This window comes from Rhinolophus ferrumequinum, chromosome 17, assembly GCF_004115265.2.
Source record: "Rhinolophus ferrumequinum isolate MPI-CBG mRhiFer1 chromosome 17, mRhiFer1_v1.p, whole genome shotgun sequence".
Taxonomy (NCBI): domain Eukaryota; kingdom Metazoa; phylum Chordata; class Mammalia; order Chiroptera; family Rhinolophidae; genus Rhinolophus; species Rhinolophus ferrumequinum.
Window position 1 is genome coordinate 54920243 of NC_046300.1, and position 17670 is coordinate 54937912.

Here is a 17670-nt window from a genome sequence, read left to right on the forward strand (position 1 = left end):
ATAGAGCCTCGGTTCTGGTTTCCATGCATCTGCAATTATGCTGTCACCATCTCTTGTGGCAGAGGGTCACACATGCTTATATATGGGAGCTTCCAAGTCATAAAAATGAGGTGTTTATGACTAAGTTAATACACTGCAGAAAGAATTGTTGTTTCTTGGAAATTTTGAAGCCGATGGCTGTAGTTTGGTTAAAGTAAAACTATATATACATATATGCATGCAGAGGGTGTCCACAAAATGTATACACATTTCAAGAAAGGAAAAAACTGTATTAAAACTACACTGATGGTAACCACTTTGAGCACCTCTTATAATTGCAAAAGTCAAACATGACTTGTATTCATCTTTTGTTATCAGTACATATTGAGTATTACAAGTTTTTAATAGTTTTTTCTTTCTTAAAATGCGTATACATTTTTTTGGCACCCTCTGTATATACATATATATATATATATATATATATATATATATATATATATATATATATGAACACACACAGAGATACACACAATGCACACCTGTGTAACTATACATATCTATACTACATATGTATATACACAGATATACATATGGAGGGTGCCAAAAAATGCATACACATTTTAAGAAAGGAAAACTATTAAAATTGTAATACTCAATATATTCCGATAACAAAAGATGAATACAAGTCACGTTTGACTTCTGCAATTACAAGAGGTGCTCAAAGTGATTACCATAAGCATCCAGACACGTCTGATGACGGGAAACTACTGCTTGAGCAACGTTGACCAAGGTGTATATTTTTTTGGCACCCCTGGTATATACACATACATATAGATATATAGTTTTTTTAATTGACAGTCTGTCTTAATTACCTAAACTATTGTTAGGATAAACTTGAAATGGGAAAATTGAGAATCCTTTGTTGCATTTTGAGAAGGGGAAATTTTGGCATGTTCTCCAAATGGAGAAAGAGGCTTCCCCATGTTAGCCAGCCTTTTCAAAGGGAAATTAACATCTTGAGATGTCTAGCAAATGAACAGCCCAGGTGACAAAATGCAAAGAACTCTGGCCAGTCACTTACTCACCCTGTTGGATCTGGCCACTTCACCATGTATTCTCACCATACTAAATGGAGCATGAGTCATTTGAGTAATGAGTCAGAAAATGTTTAGCAGCCTCTGTGCAATAGCAGACGTGATACTTAAGATAAATTTCAGAGGTATTAGGATGGTGCTTTCATTTCTGCTCTAGGCAGACCATAGCTCTTGGGGATGAACAAATTCTTCCCTCCTTCCCAAAAGACAGAAGCTGGATCATATGCTACTACGAGGCTCATTCCAGCCCTAAGGTATAAAATTTCAAGCAAAAACAATTGTAAGAGGTGAAGGAAGTGTATGAATGTCTTCAATTTGTGCCTTACTCAAAGTTAGTTTTGTGCAATGGGGCTTAGTGGATTCAGTGGTCACATTAATGACGACTTCACCAACAAATACTATAAGCATCCATTAAAAAGAAAATACTTAGGGGGGGGGGAAAGCTTAAATGAATTTAGGAATTCAGGGGAATTAACTGACCATCACAGGTTTTTTTCAGTCACAAAGTCTCTATTATCACAATAGGGATTGCCATTAGGCTTTGGGTTTTAATCACAGGAACATCATTTGCTGATTTTAACCTGTTTCTTTTCACCTTTCATTTTACTATTAAATCCTATTTTACCTTTCTGGCTAATATTAATTTTCTTTTTTCACCTTCCAGGTGTAAATCAAAGCCAGCTATACAGTAGTTGTGTGTTGCTGAATGACAGCATGGAGGCAGTGTAAAATAACGTACAGCCGGTCTTTGCATAACATTGATTCATTGATTGTTGTTTTGTTATAACATGATGAGAAAAAAATAAATCGATTCCCGACTGGGACCAGTCTGTGTGGAGGTCACAGGTTGTCCCCATGTCTGCATGGGTTTCTCTGGGTACTCTAGTTTCCACCCACATCCCAAAGATGTGCCTGTGAGGTGAACTGCCCTTTCTGAACTACCCCAGTCTGAGTGACTGTGTGTGTGAGTGCCCTGTCACGGCAGGGCATCTGTCCAGGCTGGGTCCCACCTTGGGCAGCTGGGAAAGGCTCCCGCCACCCGCCACCTTGAACTGGAATAAGTGGGTGGGAAAAGCATTACCTTACTTATGTTTATTCATCTTTCTTCAGTGTATGTGTAGCTCACATGTATTTCAATATTTAATATTAGAAAGGTTTTGGGTCTTTATTTATAAGTTCTGTGATGTTTTTGTGACCAGAAATCTGCTATAGGAGCTTCACTCTTGTTTATGTCAATTAAACTACGGTTACTTGGTTTCGTCAGAGGTCATCTCCTTAAAGTCACAGTTTCCAAGAACCTATCGATGACGATCAGAGAGGCCTTAACTGGAGAGTGTTACTGGTTGGAGGTTTAAGAGCCCTGAGTGCGAGTGTTGCTCTGGGAATTCACCACCTTTGTAGCTCAGGCAAGTTACTACTTCCATGAAATAAATTTCTTTCGCTATCTGCTTCATCTTGCATGGCAATTCCTGTCAACGAGTTGAGGCGCCTGGAGTGGTGAGGCGGGATGCTGGTGGGATGGGGTGCCATGCTTGATGAGTGATGCCTGCCAAGGGTGTACTACAGGGAGTGGTGGCAATTCTGCCTGGGTTTGCCATTCGTTGACTAGAGCAATGCTGCTCAGATGTGCACACAAATCACCGAGGACCTTTTTAAAATGCAGATTCTGATTCAGTAAATCTGGGGAAGTGGCTGAAATCCCACATTGCTAACAGCATCCCTGGCGATGCTCCTGCTGCTGCTAGTTCAGGGACCACACAAGAAGCAGGGTTAGATCCCCTGCAGCTCTGACTGAGCACATAATCTCCTCTCTCTCTCTCTCTCTGTCTCACTCACACCCACACCCACACACACTGTCTTCCTATTTTATATATTTGAAAAGATGCTTACCATATATCAGGACTAGTGACAAACACATTAAATACATGACTTCACTTATTCTCAACACCACCCCCAATCCAACCCAAAAGGCAGCTAGAAGTTTCCAGGTAAGGAAATGAACATATAAAGAGGGTCAGTAACTTGCTTCAGAGCTAACAGGCCGTCCAGATGAGGTTCAATCCAGGCACCGGGTAGACTAACACCAGCACCTTTGTTCTTGACCTCTATTATATGTTGTCTCAATGTCATAATAACATCGTATGCTTCCTGAGTGCCAGCCACTAGGTTGTTTTACACATACTATCATCTCGTCCCTTTTTTTAACAACCCGAGGATGTGGGTAATATCATTATTTTTATTTTACAGATAACAAAATTAATTAACTTTTCTTCCACTGCCTCAAACTCAGCAAAACTATAGCAATTTTTATTTAAGTAAAAGATTAAATCAATAAACTATCTATAATAAACACAAGAAACAGAATAGTAATGAGAAGAAAATGTAACAGCATGTGTAATGACCAGGCTAAAAAATGCATAAGACTACCAGTAAATATGTATACAAAATATTATCTTATAAATGCATGCAATGTAACTGCATTTTTGACAGGTGAGCCCAAATATCTTTGTAGAGGTCAGTCATGAGGTTATCAAAATCCTAATGATTATTGGTCCTAAGCAGAACACATTAGTGGGATTTATCACTGGAGAAGTAGTAAAGATTTATTTCTTATCACCCTCTTTACTACCTAAAAGATCTTTCTTTATTAACAAGCTAATGAAATAAGATTGTATCAGTAAATTTCCCTGGAGATGAGCCTCAACACAAGCAGTTGACAATGGAAGCCGCATTTACGCATGCTTAAGAAGAATAAACACCATAGTAACAGGAGAGCAGGATTTTTGCTTTACTTTGTTTAAAAACAAGTTTGTTTAAAAACCTAAAGGTTTGAAGCAGGGATTATCAATCTTGGCTGCAGGATGCACTTCAGAATCAAGTGTGGAGCATTAAAACATTAAAAACATTAAAAAAAATTAAAACATTAAAAAAAATACTGATGCCTAGATCCCACCCCTAGAGATTTTGATTTAATTGGACTGGCATCAGGGTAGTTTAAAGTTCGTTAGTTTTCTACTGTGCAACATAAGTTGATAATTACTTGATTAAAGCAATGCCTGTACTGCGAGGGTGAGGGGATGGACAAATAGTTGTCAAAGGAATAAATGTCTAATTGATGAATGCCATCATCAAAGCAGAAGGTGGAAGAGGCATTGGGACAATGGGGGAGGCTTTCTCCCCTGGAGGTATGCTCAAATTTCATAAGCACATATGTAGTGTAACAGAGAAGTTTATAAAATATTTGTGCAGTCTTTACTACCCAAATAATTTTCTCCCCTTACCAGAATTGTTTCCACTGGAGGACAGTCTCCTCTTGAGAAGAAATGAATGAAGACACTTAACCTCCTCACTAGACCAATGTTTTAAATACTGGCTGAGACTGTAACACTTGCAAGTGTTTCATTTCAATACAATTTACAGGAGATGAAGCGTTTGGGGTGAAAAGAATTTGTATGATATGTCAAGACACTGCCAAATTAAATATTTATTTGTCCGCTAAAACATAAAGAATAAAAGCGTAAACCAAAAGATAAATATGCCCATGTATGAAAGGCCCTGAGGTGTACAAACATAACAATAACAATAAACAAAAGTAATATTTATTATATGACGTGTAATCAAAAAATATGGTGAATGTTTAAATTTAAAAATATATTACAGTAAAAGACATATTGCCATGAATCCCCCTCAAAGTACTTCCGCCTCACTCCAAACACACTTATCCCATTGTTCTTGCCATTTTCTGAAGCAGTTCTGGAAGTCCTCTTTCCTGAATGTCTTTAGTTGCGCCATTGTGGCTGCCTCAATGTCCTGAGTCATTTTGATGTTGGGGAAGAGCCAGAAGTCGCACGGTGCCAGATCCAGTGAATAAGGTGGATGAGGACACACCGTCATGTTTTTATTTGACAGAAATTGTTGTACCAGGAGTGATGTGTGACATGGAGCATTGTCATGATGGAAGATGATTTACGGCACACTTTAAAACACACCTTCTCTCAACCATAGCTCACACCAGACTGACTGTGCTGAACAAGTTGAAACTTGTCACACTGAGGTTTGACGCATCACTTACCATATTAGAGATCCCTGCCTTTCCATTGGATGGCACTCAGCAGCAGATTTCACGGTATTTTGTGATCACAACAGAAAGTCTCCGTGTCACACATCATTTCTGGTACAGCAATTTCTGTCAAAAATATTACGGTGTGTCCTCATCCCCCTTATTCACCATATCTGGCACCGTGTGGCTTCTGGCTGTCCCCCAAGGTCAAAATGCCCATGAAAGGTAAAGATTTTGAATTGATTCAGGACATTGAGGCAGCCACAACAGCACAACTGCTTCACCATTGCTTCAGAAAGTGGAAAGAACAATGGGATAAGTGTGTTCAAAACAGGGGGGAGTATTTTGAGGAGGATTAATGGCAATGTGTCTTTTACTGTAACAATTTTTTTATTTATTTAAACATTCACCATATTTTTGGAGCACACCTTGTTATATTTACCATGTGTTTCAGATCCTGTGCTAAGCAATTTAAATATTTTACTGGATTCTCAGAATAAATTATATATTTTATAGGTGAGGAAACTGAAGATGAGAACTGTTCAAGAAACTTGCCCAAGACTCTACATCAAACTTGAGCTCCACCTGTCTGCCCCCAAAGCCAGCTCTGTAACCACCACCAACACCTTTTTGCTAACCTAGTCAGAAGTAGTCAGGGGCCCACGCATCAGGGGACCACTGAAGTCAGAACACATCAACCCAAGAAAGCTCTAGAAGAAAATTGCCTTTATATTAGATTATTAAAGAAACTAAAAGGAGGTGATTTGGGCAAAGTGAGAAATTCCTTATGCTCCTTACTGTTTTTCACAACTTCAGAATTTTCACCAGCTCTTTCTGGTTCTCTTTATTTCCTTATGCAACTCCTTTTCAATTTGGCTTTCCTATTGCTACGTATTCAGTCACTGTACAGAACCTTGAATAAGAGACTTATTGCCTAGATCAAGAGTTGGCAAACATTTTTTTTGTAAAGGGCCAAACAGTAAATATGTAGGTTCTGCACGCCTCATGGTCTCTATTGCTACTGCTCGACTCTGCTGGTATAGCAGGAAAGCAGCCAGAGATGATACGATGACACAGATGATAAGAACGAAAGGGCAAGGCTATGTTCCTCTCGTATTTCATTTCTGATCCTTGAAACTATCAATTTCAAATGTCACAAATTATTATTCCTCTCTTGATCTTTTTTCCAACCATTCAAAAATATAAAAACCATCCTTCGCTCATGAGACACACAAAAAGAGGGAGTGGGTTGGATTCAGTCAATGAGGCATAGTTTGCCAGTTGCTGTCCCGGTGATAGGTGTCCTGCATTAAAGATATCTGCTATAATGCAAAGCTTTTGTCATCTTTGAAGACCTCATCTGGCAATGAATGGCTCCACGCTCAAAGAGCAAAGGTATCCTCAGGTACCAGTGTGTCAGAATCACTTGCCTTCCCTAAAACAACTTTGTGATAAGCACACACAAATTTTCTCTGTATTAAAGTATGCCGGTTAAATCATCAGCTCTTTAGGAAATATTAGCGACAACAAATAATATCAGTATCAACTTTAAAACAGTTCACCACACACAATTACCATGTATTCTGTCTCATAAACACTTCTTGAGAAAGGATTATAGAATCTGGGATCCGAAAGGGATCTTAAAGAAAATAAAGGCCATTTTCAAAAGGCATTCTCCAGCGCCTGCCTTACAGGTGTCTGCAGAAACCCTGCAAAATGAACAAGGAGTGTGCTAGAGAGCAGGAGTGTGCTAGAGAGCCAGCTCCCACTGGCTCATTAGAACTGCTTGTTAAATTTTCAGGATTTTGTGAGCCGGCTGATGTCAGGTTGATAACCTGAAATTGGCCATGGTGGGAGCATTTACACCACAGAAATCCCCAAATCTGCCAATGCTGCATATCAAGGTACGTTTTTTTCCTGTGAGAGCCAGGTCTTAAAACATTTGTCAGCACACCACTGCCCATTACCCTCTTCCAAAAAAGAACTCCTCTTAGATTTGTGTTACACAGACAAGCATGCATGCACACGCATGCACACACACACACACACACACACACACACACATATGAACTAGGGAGGCCATGTCAGTGACTCCAGAGGAAGTTACAGAATCAATCAAGGCACCCTTTAGTCACTGCTCCCTCTGAAATCCCAAAGGCACTCTTATTTTATATTATATAAGGTCAGCTGGCGACTAAGGAATTCAAACATTTTGCCTAGGACCAAATATTTACTAGAACCTATTATTTCCTCTAATTATATGTGCTCATCTAACATGGGAAAAGAGAAAGAAATGACAAAGTACCGCACGCCATCGTACAGCTGTCATCCAAAATGTGCATTTCCACTTCAATGTAGTGCTAATTATCCATAAATCTCCAGCCCGTTTCCTTCTTCCTTTATTTTTACTGTTGCTGAATGAAGATCATTGCAGCATAATATCTAGCCATGGCCTACTCTTCCTGGACTGTATGTGGCTGTTTTTAGGCAAGAGGCTCTCTGATTATTCCTGGTTCCTGGTTTCACACCACTGAAATACATGAACCCATAAACCTAATCTAAACAAATCATTGTGAATTTATTTTTCTCTGCATTTGCTGCCCTTCATCTTAGTTTCACATCACTTCAGACATCAACAAAACCATTTTACTACACTCCTTCACTTGAACTCTGCAGGATTAGAAAATAAAAAAGAACATTTACAGCTACGAGTTGAGCTGGAATATCTAAAGAGGGATTATATTGCTATTTGTCAGTAAACATGATAACAGTTCATATAAGAGGAGGCTGAAACTAATTTCTCTCCAAGCTTTAGAAAAGAACACCCAGAACTCAAATGTTCCTGAAACTTTGCAACAGCATATTCATGCATAATCAGAAATGTGTAGGCTTTAATAACTCTCCAATCTTCAGAAAGCAGTTGTTGGAGCCAGACACAAGATGTATTTTGTCGGGGTTCTGTTGAAGCTCTTTCCGTGATACGGCCATGGTGGTATTCACCCTGGGGTTACTCACACCCAATTTTAATTATTTATTTATTAACTCACATGGTGGTATTTTTCATTCATTAAACAAGATATTTAAAATGAAATTCTGAGACCCACAGAGTCTTGCAGTGAAAGCAAGGAAGAGAAAGCTATCAATACTCTGTGAGTCAACAGAGCGTACATCACAAATGAAACCAGGCTTGGTGCTCAAGTGCACATCTCAACATAAAGTTGACACTTTGTTACATACTCCACTTGCTTTTCTAGACTAACTTTCTTGCAACCTCAGGAGGCTCAGAGCCTTTGATATGCTGATGTGCATTGGGATTGTCCAAGGAGGGTTCTACAGTGTCCAGTGTTTTCCACACATTTTAAACCAAAATTACTTTCTTCTCATGAAGCCCCTCAAGAGACAAATGTCCCATGAAACACACTTTAAAGAATTCTGGTTCATAAAACACAGCTGGAATTTAAAAATGAGAGGAGAGAATCATCTGACATACCGCTCACACAGCACATTGGCAGCAGTGAGATGCTACAGTAGAGAATTTTGAGTCCTTTCTCATCCATTCCCAGATCACATCAAAAAAATAAAGGGGGGCAGGGTGGGAGGTCAGCAATCCTGTACCATAACCTCTGCCCAATCTACCTGATAGCTCCCATGACTTAATATTTACTCATTAAAGTGGTCAGAGACGCTCTAATTTCTCAAACTTCAAAATTAGGAATTAACAAAAAAAGAACTGAGCTTCACCTGCAACTAAGGGGAGTCAATCCAAGACTAGGCATGCAAACACCCTGGCTAGGATCACAGATTTCGAGAAGACGTCCTTCCATCTAAGCTCTACACAAGAAAAGTAATTACCTGATATTCATTGGGAGAAAGAAAGGAATTTTAAGAAATGTTTTGTTTTATCTCTAGAGTTGAAAGGTAAAACAGCAGTGGAGATGAAGACCATGTTTCCCCGAAAATAAGACCAGGTCTTATATTAATTTTTGCTCCAAAAGATGCATTAGGACTTATGTTCAGGGGATGTCATCCTGAAAAATCATGCTAGGGCTTATTTTCCGGTTAGGTCTTATTTTCGGGGCAACACGGTACATCCTTAAAAGCCATGTGTAGTTCAACATTCTCATTTCACAAATTGGAAAATTGAGGTTCAAGAAATGTAATGGCTTGATTAGGTCCTGCGAGTCACTTAACTAGTGGCAGATTTGGGACTGCTACTCAGATCCCTTGACGAATAGGTCCATTGCGCTAAAGGTGGCTGACAAGCTCATGTGATTATCTCTGTTTCTATTCCCTGTTCTTTATTAAAACAATTAGCCGCCATCTATTGAGTTTTGATAAATTCCAGGCACTGTACTAAGCTGTTTACATGTATTTTCTCATTTTACCATCTGAGTATGATCACGTGGTCAGTTTTATCCTTATTTAACAGCCCTGACAAAGAGAATGTCCAACATCACAGCGTTTGTGGGGGTTAGAAGGTCCATCAGGAGTCACCCTGCTTGACTTCTAAGCCCCTGCACTTCACTTTCCCTCTCGTTTCCCATTCCACCCCCTCTTCTGTCTTTCCTTCTCCTTCCTATTTCCATTTAGAAGCAGTTGTGATTAAAATCAAAGGTCAGCAGCCCATAACTTAACTCAAATGTTCTTTCTTCCTTGCTTTTAGAGACATGTAACTATCTTCCATCATCCACATGAATCAAGAAGGATTGATGCTGAGATGAGGATGCATTTAAAATACTCTGAGTCTCATCACAAGTGGGGCACCTTGGAGGGGCCATTCTCTTAGCCCTGAAGGAAGATGAACTTGGTCATATTTCCTTTCTCTTCACATCTACTAAAGATCAATTGACATAGAATGAATGAAGCTGCTAGTAATTTACTACTGACTTCTTTACAATATGTGTCACCCGTAAAGGAGGCACACCGTTATACGATTTTGGAATCTAGAGCCAAAGTCTGAAAAATACCACTCTAAATTTCTCAGAAGAAAGGGAGGCGAGAGGGAGGGAGGGAAGGTGGGGTGTACATTGTCTGCATCAGAATCTCTTGGGGCTGGGCTTGCTGATCCCATCGCAGGCTAAGTCCGAACCTCCGGGATGGGACCCAGGACTCTGCATTTAGAGAAGTTCCCCTGGTGATTAGAACAGACACCAAAGTCAACCTAACCTAAAAAGTGAGTTGTTTGTGGGATGTTTTCTGGGTTTCCTTCAAGAAACCAGAGTTCAGCTACAGGAAGAATTGGTCTAAAATATAATGGTCTCACATATGGGAGACAATAGCTGAGCAAGTCCAGGAAAGAGTAATGAAAACATTCTCCTGAGAGAGAGTGCTCTCTGGGGTGGATCGGATCTGTTTGCGAGTGACTCGGAAGGGAGGGCCTCGGGAACAATGTTGTGTAACAAGACCACCTGTCTTTGTGCTAATTTTAAATCTAACTCAACAAGAAACTATTGGAATGTCACTTAAACTTTTAGTCATAGAAAACATAATACATGCAAGCACAGAGCAATACATTCAAATAGATGCAAAGTATTTATAGTGAAAAATGAGTCTTCTACCCATCCCTGTCCTTCTAACCATGACTTGTTACCTGCATTTCAAAAACACACTTTGCAGAGTAACACGTATATGTGTGTATTCCTTCTGTTAACGCAATGGGAAGAAGCCCAGTATACGCACAGTTCTGTATCTTTCATGTTCCCCTCAGTCACATATCATGGGAATTATTCTCCACATTATAGATACACCTGCATAATTCTGTTTAATAACATCACAGTTCTACATCATATAGATATATCATAAACCATCTGGCCAGTTCACTTTCGATAGATATTTAGACTTCTTCCAATCCTTGAGTGACACTACAAGAACACTCTTATTCATACGTCTTTGCCCACATGAGGAGATTTATCTTTAGGATACATTTACAAAAGCAAAATTGCAAGGGCAAAGGGTACATGTATTTTTTTTTATTTGAGATATTGTCAAATACTACTTACAAAGAGGTTGTAGCAATTTAAACTTCTAATAATCGCATACGATACTGCTTGTTTTCCCCATATCCTCACCATGACAGTGTATTTTTTATTGTAAATTAATTTGCAAGTGAGACTTCTTACTGGAGAAAATGCTGAGCAGATCACATGAATGTAACTTGGCAGTGATCTTTCTCCAGGAGAATGAACACATAGGCATTCTAATCTATATTATTCTTATGAGTTAGGTAAGTAAAAGTCAGTGGCCCCAACCCTTCTCAACTCTTGGTAAATGTACAAACTAGAGTTTCTGGACTGCAAGCCTAAGTAAACAGGGCTGCAGCCATACACTGCACATTTACCACACTGTTGGAAGGTGTACTCGTTTAACTTTGCTCTTTGTAAACTGAGAAATAAATTATACAAATCGACTATGTCTTCTATTCAGTTAATCATTTTAGATATATGAAAACTCAAAAAAATTTAAATGCCTATGAACAAATTTTCCTTGCTCAGGTCTGCAAGAGAAGAACCATATTGGATGCTTCAGACCAAACCTCCTTAACAGACAACAGGAATGTAATTTAAACAGAATCTACCCACTGATTCAATGCTGTGCTCCACGGATTCAAAAGTTAATCAAAATTCACACTGCAGATGTTGTCACTGATTGTTACAACAGGAAATCAGAAACCTTCCCTGCCTATCACCTCTACACTCTACCTCCAGGGAATAACAGACAGTGTGCTGTTTCGTCCAGTAATTCTCAGAATGTTATCGATTTATTGTTTGTTTTTCACTGACTCCAAGCACTTACGAGGAAAAAGGGTGTAATACATATGATTTTTAGAAAACTGCTTTAATGATGTAAATAATATCCCAGGCCAATAACGAGCCTTTCAGAGGTGCTGGCTTTGCAACAGAGAATTACTTAAGTATTAGAAATCCAATCAGCAAATATTTGTTTTGCAATTTCTATGCGTTTATCTATAATTTGTATTCCATAAGTAAATAATTCCTTCTAGAAAAATATATTAATTCAATACACATTTACTGAGCCATCACTACGTGCCACACACTGAGCTGGCACGATATTTCCCAAAGGGAACCAGGCAGAGTCCCTGCTCTCAGGGACTCTCAAGCCAGATGGAAGATGTAGCCAAGTCAACAGACGACTTAAAGCACAGGATATGGTAGGATCGTAGGAAAGAACTCCTAATCAAGCCTTGAGGGGATCAGGGAAAGCTTCCAGGAGGAGGCATCTAACTTGATTCCTAAGCAGGATTCAGCCAGGGGAGAGAACGAACAGAATCAGGGAAAGATTATCGCTTAATCATAGAAGTTCACCTAAACCCTATGGAAAACAACAGTGGAACTGTATCCACCCAAGTTATCGTGAGCCAGGGATAGAATATATGCAGCCCTCATGACATCACACAAAGCCCTAACAAGTTTTCTGACAGTCTGAGCCCCCCAATAAAATAAAAGCATAGCAACACACATACACACACACGAACACACGTGCACACACACACTCACTCAACTAAAACATATTCTCCATTACAAACATCATACATTTTCACCAACTCTGAAAAATCAAACAGACATTTCACAGACTCTAGAAGAATTTGCTCGCTAAACACCCCATCTGCCCCCACCCCCATTTAACTCCAGAATGAACTTCCGCTTTTGAGGCCCACCTTCTCTGTACTTAAAATGTTCAGAACCTAATTAGAGACAGTCATAGAGAAAGATGAGGGGCTTGATCGACTGAGACATATTTTCCGTCCCTGGTGTTTATATTATTTTGACAGCCAGTCCTAAAGTGGGAACTGGTTCCAAGCAAACTCCCCAAAGAGTACCAATAAGGAAAAAGCCACAGAGCTGTATAAATCCACTTGTTACGAATTCTCACACACACATAAAAACCAGCATGTGAAGTTTAATCCTTACAGGAAAACAATTCAAAATCCAGGTACACTCACGTGGCCCTCCTCCCTTCTTGGAGGACTCAAGCTAGTCACTCTTTAATGTGCTATGCAAACACACTGAAAATGGCAAATGGGAAAACTAAATGAGCCTTCTGAGATTCCTTCTTTAGTCTGTTCATTCACATACACTGCAGAAGAGAGAGCTTTCCATAAAGAAATTTTTCAGTTTTGAACTTGTGCTATTTAGAGAAGAATTGCCTGGCTGTACTTAACAGAAGACATTTCTAAAAGCTCTGCACATTATGTGGTTTTGGGAGAAGAAAGAATTTGGGGAAGTTGAAGAACAGGAACATTTCCCGTTACCATATTGAAATGATTTAAGAGGAATCAATTGGGGTTGCTACAGTTATTCTGCTGACAAGATCTCTGTGTCAATCGAAACAGTTTCCAATATGTTCTTTTCAGAATTTAAGGGAGAAAGAAAAGAAAGGAAAATCAGATTGCAAACCTGCTATTTAATGAAAGGCTATTTAAGTGATTTATATTAAGTAAGTGACCTTCAAATAAGAAGTTGTATGTATTCTTATAACATTTTTAATCCATATGTCCTATCAAAATTAGATATCATAATATATGAATATATGAATAATATATGTGTTGCATATAATATATAATCTTATAGATATGCTATGCATTTGTGACACAAAATTTATTGAGATGCTGAAAGAAAAGCAAAGAAAAAATATATAGTCTATTAGTTAGAAATCAGGTATAACTATATAACTGTATTGCTACACACACACACACACACACACACACAATAACAGGGTTTAAACAGACATGGTTTCATTCTCCTGTATAAGTCTGGGGATCAGCAGACAGGAGCTGGTCTGGCCGCTGGCTTCGCAATCATCTAAAACCGACTGCGCTTCCAGACTTCTGTTCCATCAGGGTACGGTCCTTATTGTCACGGTCCAAGATGGCAGGCACTCCCACCATCCCAGGCGCTGGCGGCAGCAGGATGGAGGCAGAGCAGGCTTCCAAACTTTAAGGACGTGTTCCACTTGTTGCGCACATCACTTCTCCTCACTCCCATTGTCCAAATTTAGTGATACAATCACAGCTAAAAGCAAGGAGGGTTGGAAATGTAGTCTCTCTTCCAGGCAGTTAGGCAGGCTCCTAGAAGCAATAGCACTGGTTTATTTACGAAGAGAAGGCAACACGTGTACAAGGAGAGTGGCCTGAGTTTATGAAGAGAGAGTCAAGATTCCCTGAGGGCAATCGTGTCCTCTTCCAGCTCCCATACTGACAGGACTCAGTGGCCTGTGTCCCTGCCTGGGGCACAGCACTGCTTCATAGCTACTGCAATGGGGCCAGTGGCTGTGCTTGGCATGAAGCAGCAAATACAGCAATGGTAATGCCTGACCTTGAATGAAGGCTCAGACCAGGACAAGGAGCAGCTTGCCTGTCACCGGAGTGTCTTGAGGAGCACAGTCCTTCCCAAGCTCAGGGATCCAGGTAAGCATTCATTAAGGAGACAGCGCCTGCTCTCTTTCATTTCGTCAGGAGATACACTTTGAATCGTTCTCTAGTAGTTCTCTATAGTTGGTTAAATTTAGTTGTACTCTCTCGTTTTGCACCCTTGAGACCACAGGCAACTCTGTTTTTGATTAGAAATCCAAACAGGAGACTTTTTTTTTTTTTCCTTAGGATACCAACCAGCCCAAGGAAAGTATTATTTGGAATTGGTGTAATGTTACAGTATATAAACCAACACTAACCTGGGTGACATGATACTTCTCTATAACATTTTCCCTGGCACACTAATTTACACACACACACGAATCACTGCAGTAAGGCATTTGGAGTTTCTGTGAACACAACAGACCTGGAAGCAGTGCTGACAAGCATCCGTAGCCAGGATTTCATCTCTACCCCACTCCCACCCCCAGTCATCTATTGTACGTCTCTACATTGGTAAGTTTACAATTTTTGCTGCTCAATGAAAATAATGAGTAGCTTAGTGATTAAAAAAAATACTATTGGAGGAGTACATTGCAGCTCTGTGCTAATTGGAAATGACGGACTGCCAGCTCCAATTGTCTGCCTCCATGCTTGACTTTCTGTTTCTCCATCCTATGGACAAAGAAGAGGGATATCCAAATATATCTCTTTTAGGAACACACTGTCCTTTTTGGAGCTGACATCTCTAAAATTAAGAACTCAAAGTCAGCCAATGAGCAGAACTCCTCTCCCAGTGTCACATTCTTAGGTGGGTCAGAAAGTCAATCAAATTCTCCTCCACAAATAAAAGCCATTCCCATAATGCGAGATAGGAGGTTGCATTAATATTTCTAAGATCAAATATTCTCCCTCAAGTAATATAAATGTATAGCTATGACTTTTCCCAATGCTCTATCGACGTTTTTATGGTATAGGAAAGTAATTAGCCTTCTCTGAAAGCCACAGCCGCATTGAGAACTATATTTGAGCAAACACAAGAGAAAAGCATTTTGAGTGTTACTTTTAGTGTCGCCATTAAAGTTAACATCCATAAAAATATTGTTTCCAGCTTTCTATATGGAAGCCAGCCCCCTTAGTTACCGAAGGGAGATGTGGGAAAGTCCAGGCAAACACAATGCACTGGCAAACTGCCACCTGGAAGAGTGCAGAATTCTGTTATCATTCTGATCTGGCCAGGCCATGAATCAAAGCATGCCCTGCAAGATACAGTACACACATACAATGACAATGACCTCTGCAACTATAGCCCATGAGAGACCAAATATATAAGGGACAATGGCCAGACCATATATAAAAATATAACTCTGAGCCATAATCTGCAGCAACCAGTGCAGAAAGCCAAACCACAGCCTCTATAGCAACAGGCCCCCAATGGTCAGTACTTAATCCATAACTGCCAGCTTCCCCAGTTTTTATTCCCCCTCTCCATGCCCCTTCCAACTTAGGACCCACCAGAGAAAGAGAAATAAACTCCTCCAACCAACCACACAGGACGTCCTGCTCCTGGTCGGCCCGGCTCCAGCTTCCGCATGCCAACACCCTCCAGTCAGGGCAACCTGAAGCCTTCCCTTTCTTCCTCTGTAAAGCTGCCACTCCCATGCTTACCTGTGAGTCTGCCAAATACATACACATGATGGTGGCTGACCTCCTCGTATAGCAAGTTCTGAATAAACAGCCTTTGCTTGTTCTCATCTGGATGGTCTTCGTTTATTCCCATGCCCTGTTCTCCCCGGTGTCTCTCTACCCTGCCTAGGCCGTGTGCTAGGAGCTCCCTCAGCTTTCACCTCTCCATCTTGTAGCATATTCACTCTTCCCTACTTCCTGGGGCTATCCTTCTAAAGATGAAGCGCTCCTCCTCTATTCTAGGCTGAGTATTCCAACTGCATTCCCTTTACATATTTTTCCTCCTCCTTCCTGGACCTTTGGTTGCAATCTTTCATGTCCTCTCCTATGTCCCGCAGATGCCACCGGTATAACAGAGGAACAGTCCCAGGACATCCACTGGGCTAAGGACAGTGTGTCTGCTGTGAGGACAGGATGTGAAAACTCAAGACCCCGGCCTCACCAAGAAAAGGGATCATTACAGATTGATTCACCTGCACAAAATTTTGAGCCAAAACTGTGTGGCCAATATCTGGAAGCTACGAGAACAATGAAAAAAGCCAGGAGCCAATAGCAACCAGTTGAGAGGTCAGAGGTGGCTGGCACCAAGAAAGTGGAGTACACAAAGGTAAACCAAGGGAAGAGGAACCAGAGGAAAGTGAAACCTCAGCAGGGAAAATGCAACAGTTCAGGATCAAGCTGATGATATCGTGTTAACCACTGTATTCTTCATACTGGGCTCTGGCAAACTCAGCGAGCTATGTCTTAAAGGGGAAGAATGTGGAGTATCACTGAGGATTTCTGTCCAAATCTTTGCCTTTGCAATACCGTCTATAGTCACACATTCAAATCCCACACAACATATGTTAAAACACTTCTCACCAACTTCCTCTTTTAGGGATCAGAAAAAGTCAGTGAGTTTTTCCTTCCATTTTGTCTTCAATCTCCCCCTTTCTATAGATTCCTCTACTAATTCAAATGTTTCCTCTTTCTTACAAATAAAAATGTGTTCACTCATGCTAAACTCTTAACTTACCAACTTCTTTTTCTCCTGTCATGAACCACAAAAGGTCTTGAAAGAATCTTCTGAATATCCAGTTTTCAGCCAAATACAACGTTGGCTTCTTGCCTCTGCCATTCAAAGAGCATGCACTCCAGAGCCACTAACGACAGCCTCCGGCCCGAACCTCACACCTTCCTTCGGTCCTCACACTCTTCTGGCCCACCTTGACTTTCTCCAAGCTTGGCTTTCCTCGCACCACACTCTCCTTCAGGACCCCCTTTCTTCAGTGCACCTGTTCTTTATTCCTGCAGTCCTGCCCAGACCCCCTCAGTCTCTTCTGCGATGGAAATCTGAGCTAGTCTCCAAAATCTATGCCAATTGCCATTTCCTTCTGGCTCTCCAGAAAGACCAGCCCGAGTCCTCCTTTGCTGTTCTCACTGTTTGAGTCACGCCTGCAGCAGTTCCCTAGGCAGCCTCATAGTAAGTTGATCTGCACCTCTAT

At 40.4% G+C, this 17670-nt stretch overlaps 1 protein-coding gene across 8 annotated transcripts in view; it reads right to left on the reverse strand.

Annotated features, from left to right (window-relative positions):
- Nucleotides 1-17670, reverse strand: part of FHIT (fragile histidine triad diadenosine triphosphatase) — a 1395299-nt gene that overhangs the window by 826535 nt on the left and 551094 nt on the right. The window contains exon 1 of one of the 8 annotated variants that reach the window (XM_033131617.1): nucleotides 17202-17295. The exons of 6 other annotated variants lie outside the window; for them this stretch is intronic. In XM_033131617.1, coding sequence (XP_032987508.1) covers nucleotides 17202-17223 — 22 coding nt within the window. In that variant the 5' untranslated portion in view covers nucleotides 17224-17295. Of the gene's footprint in view, nucleotides 1-13093; nucleotides 13200-17201; nucleotides 17296-17670 lie in introns of those variants that run through there. One more of the 8 variants, XM_033131620.1, reaches the window with a different exon arrangement.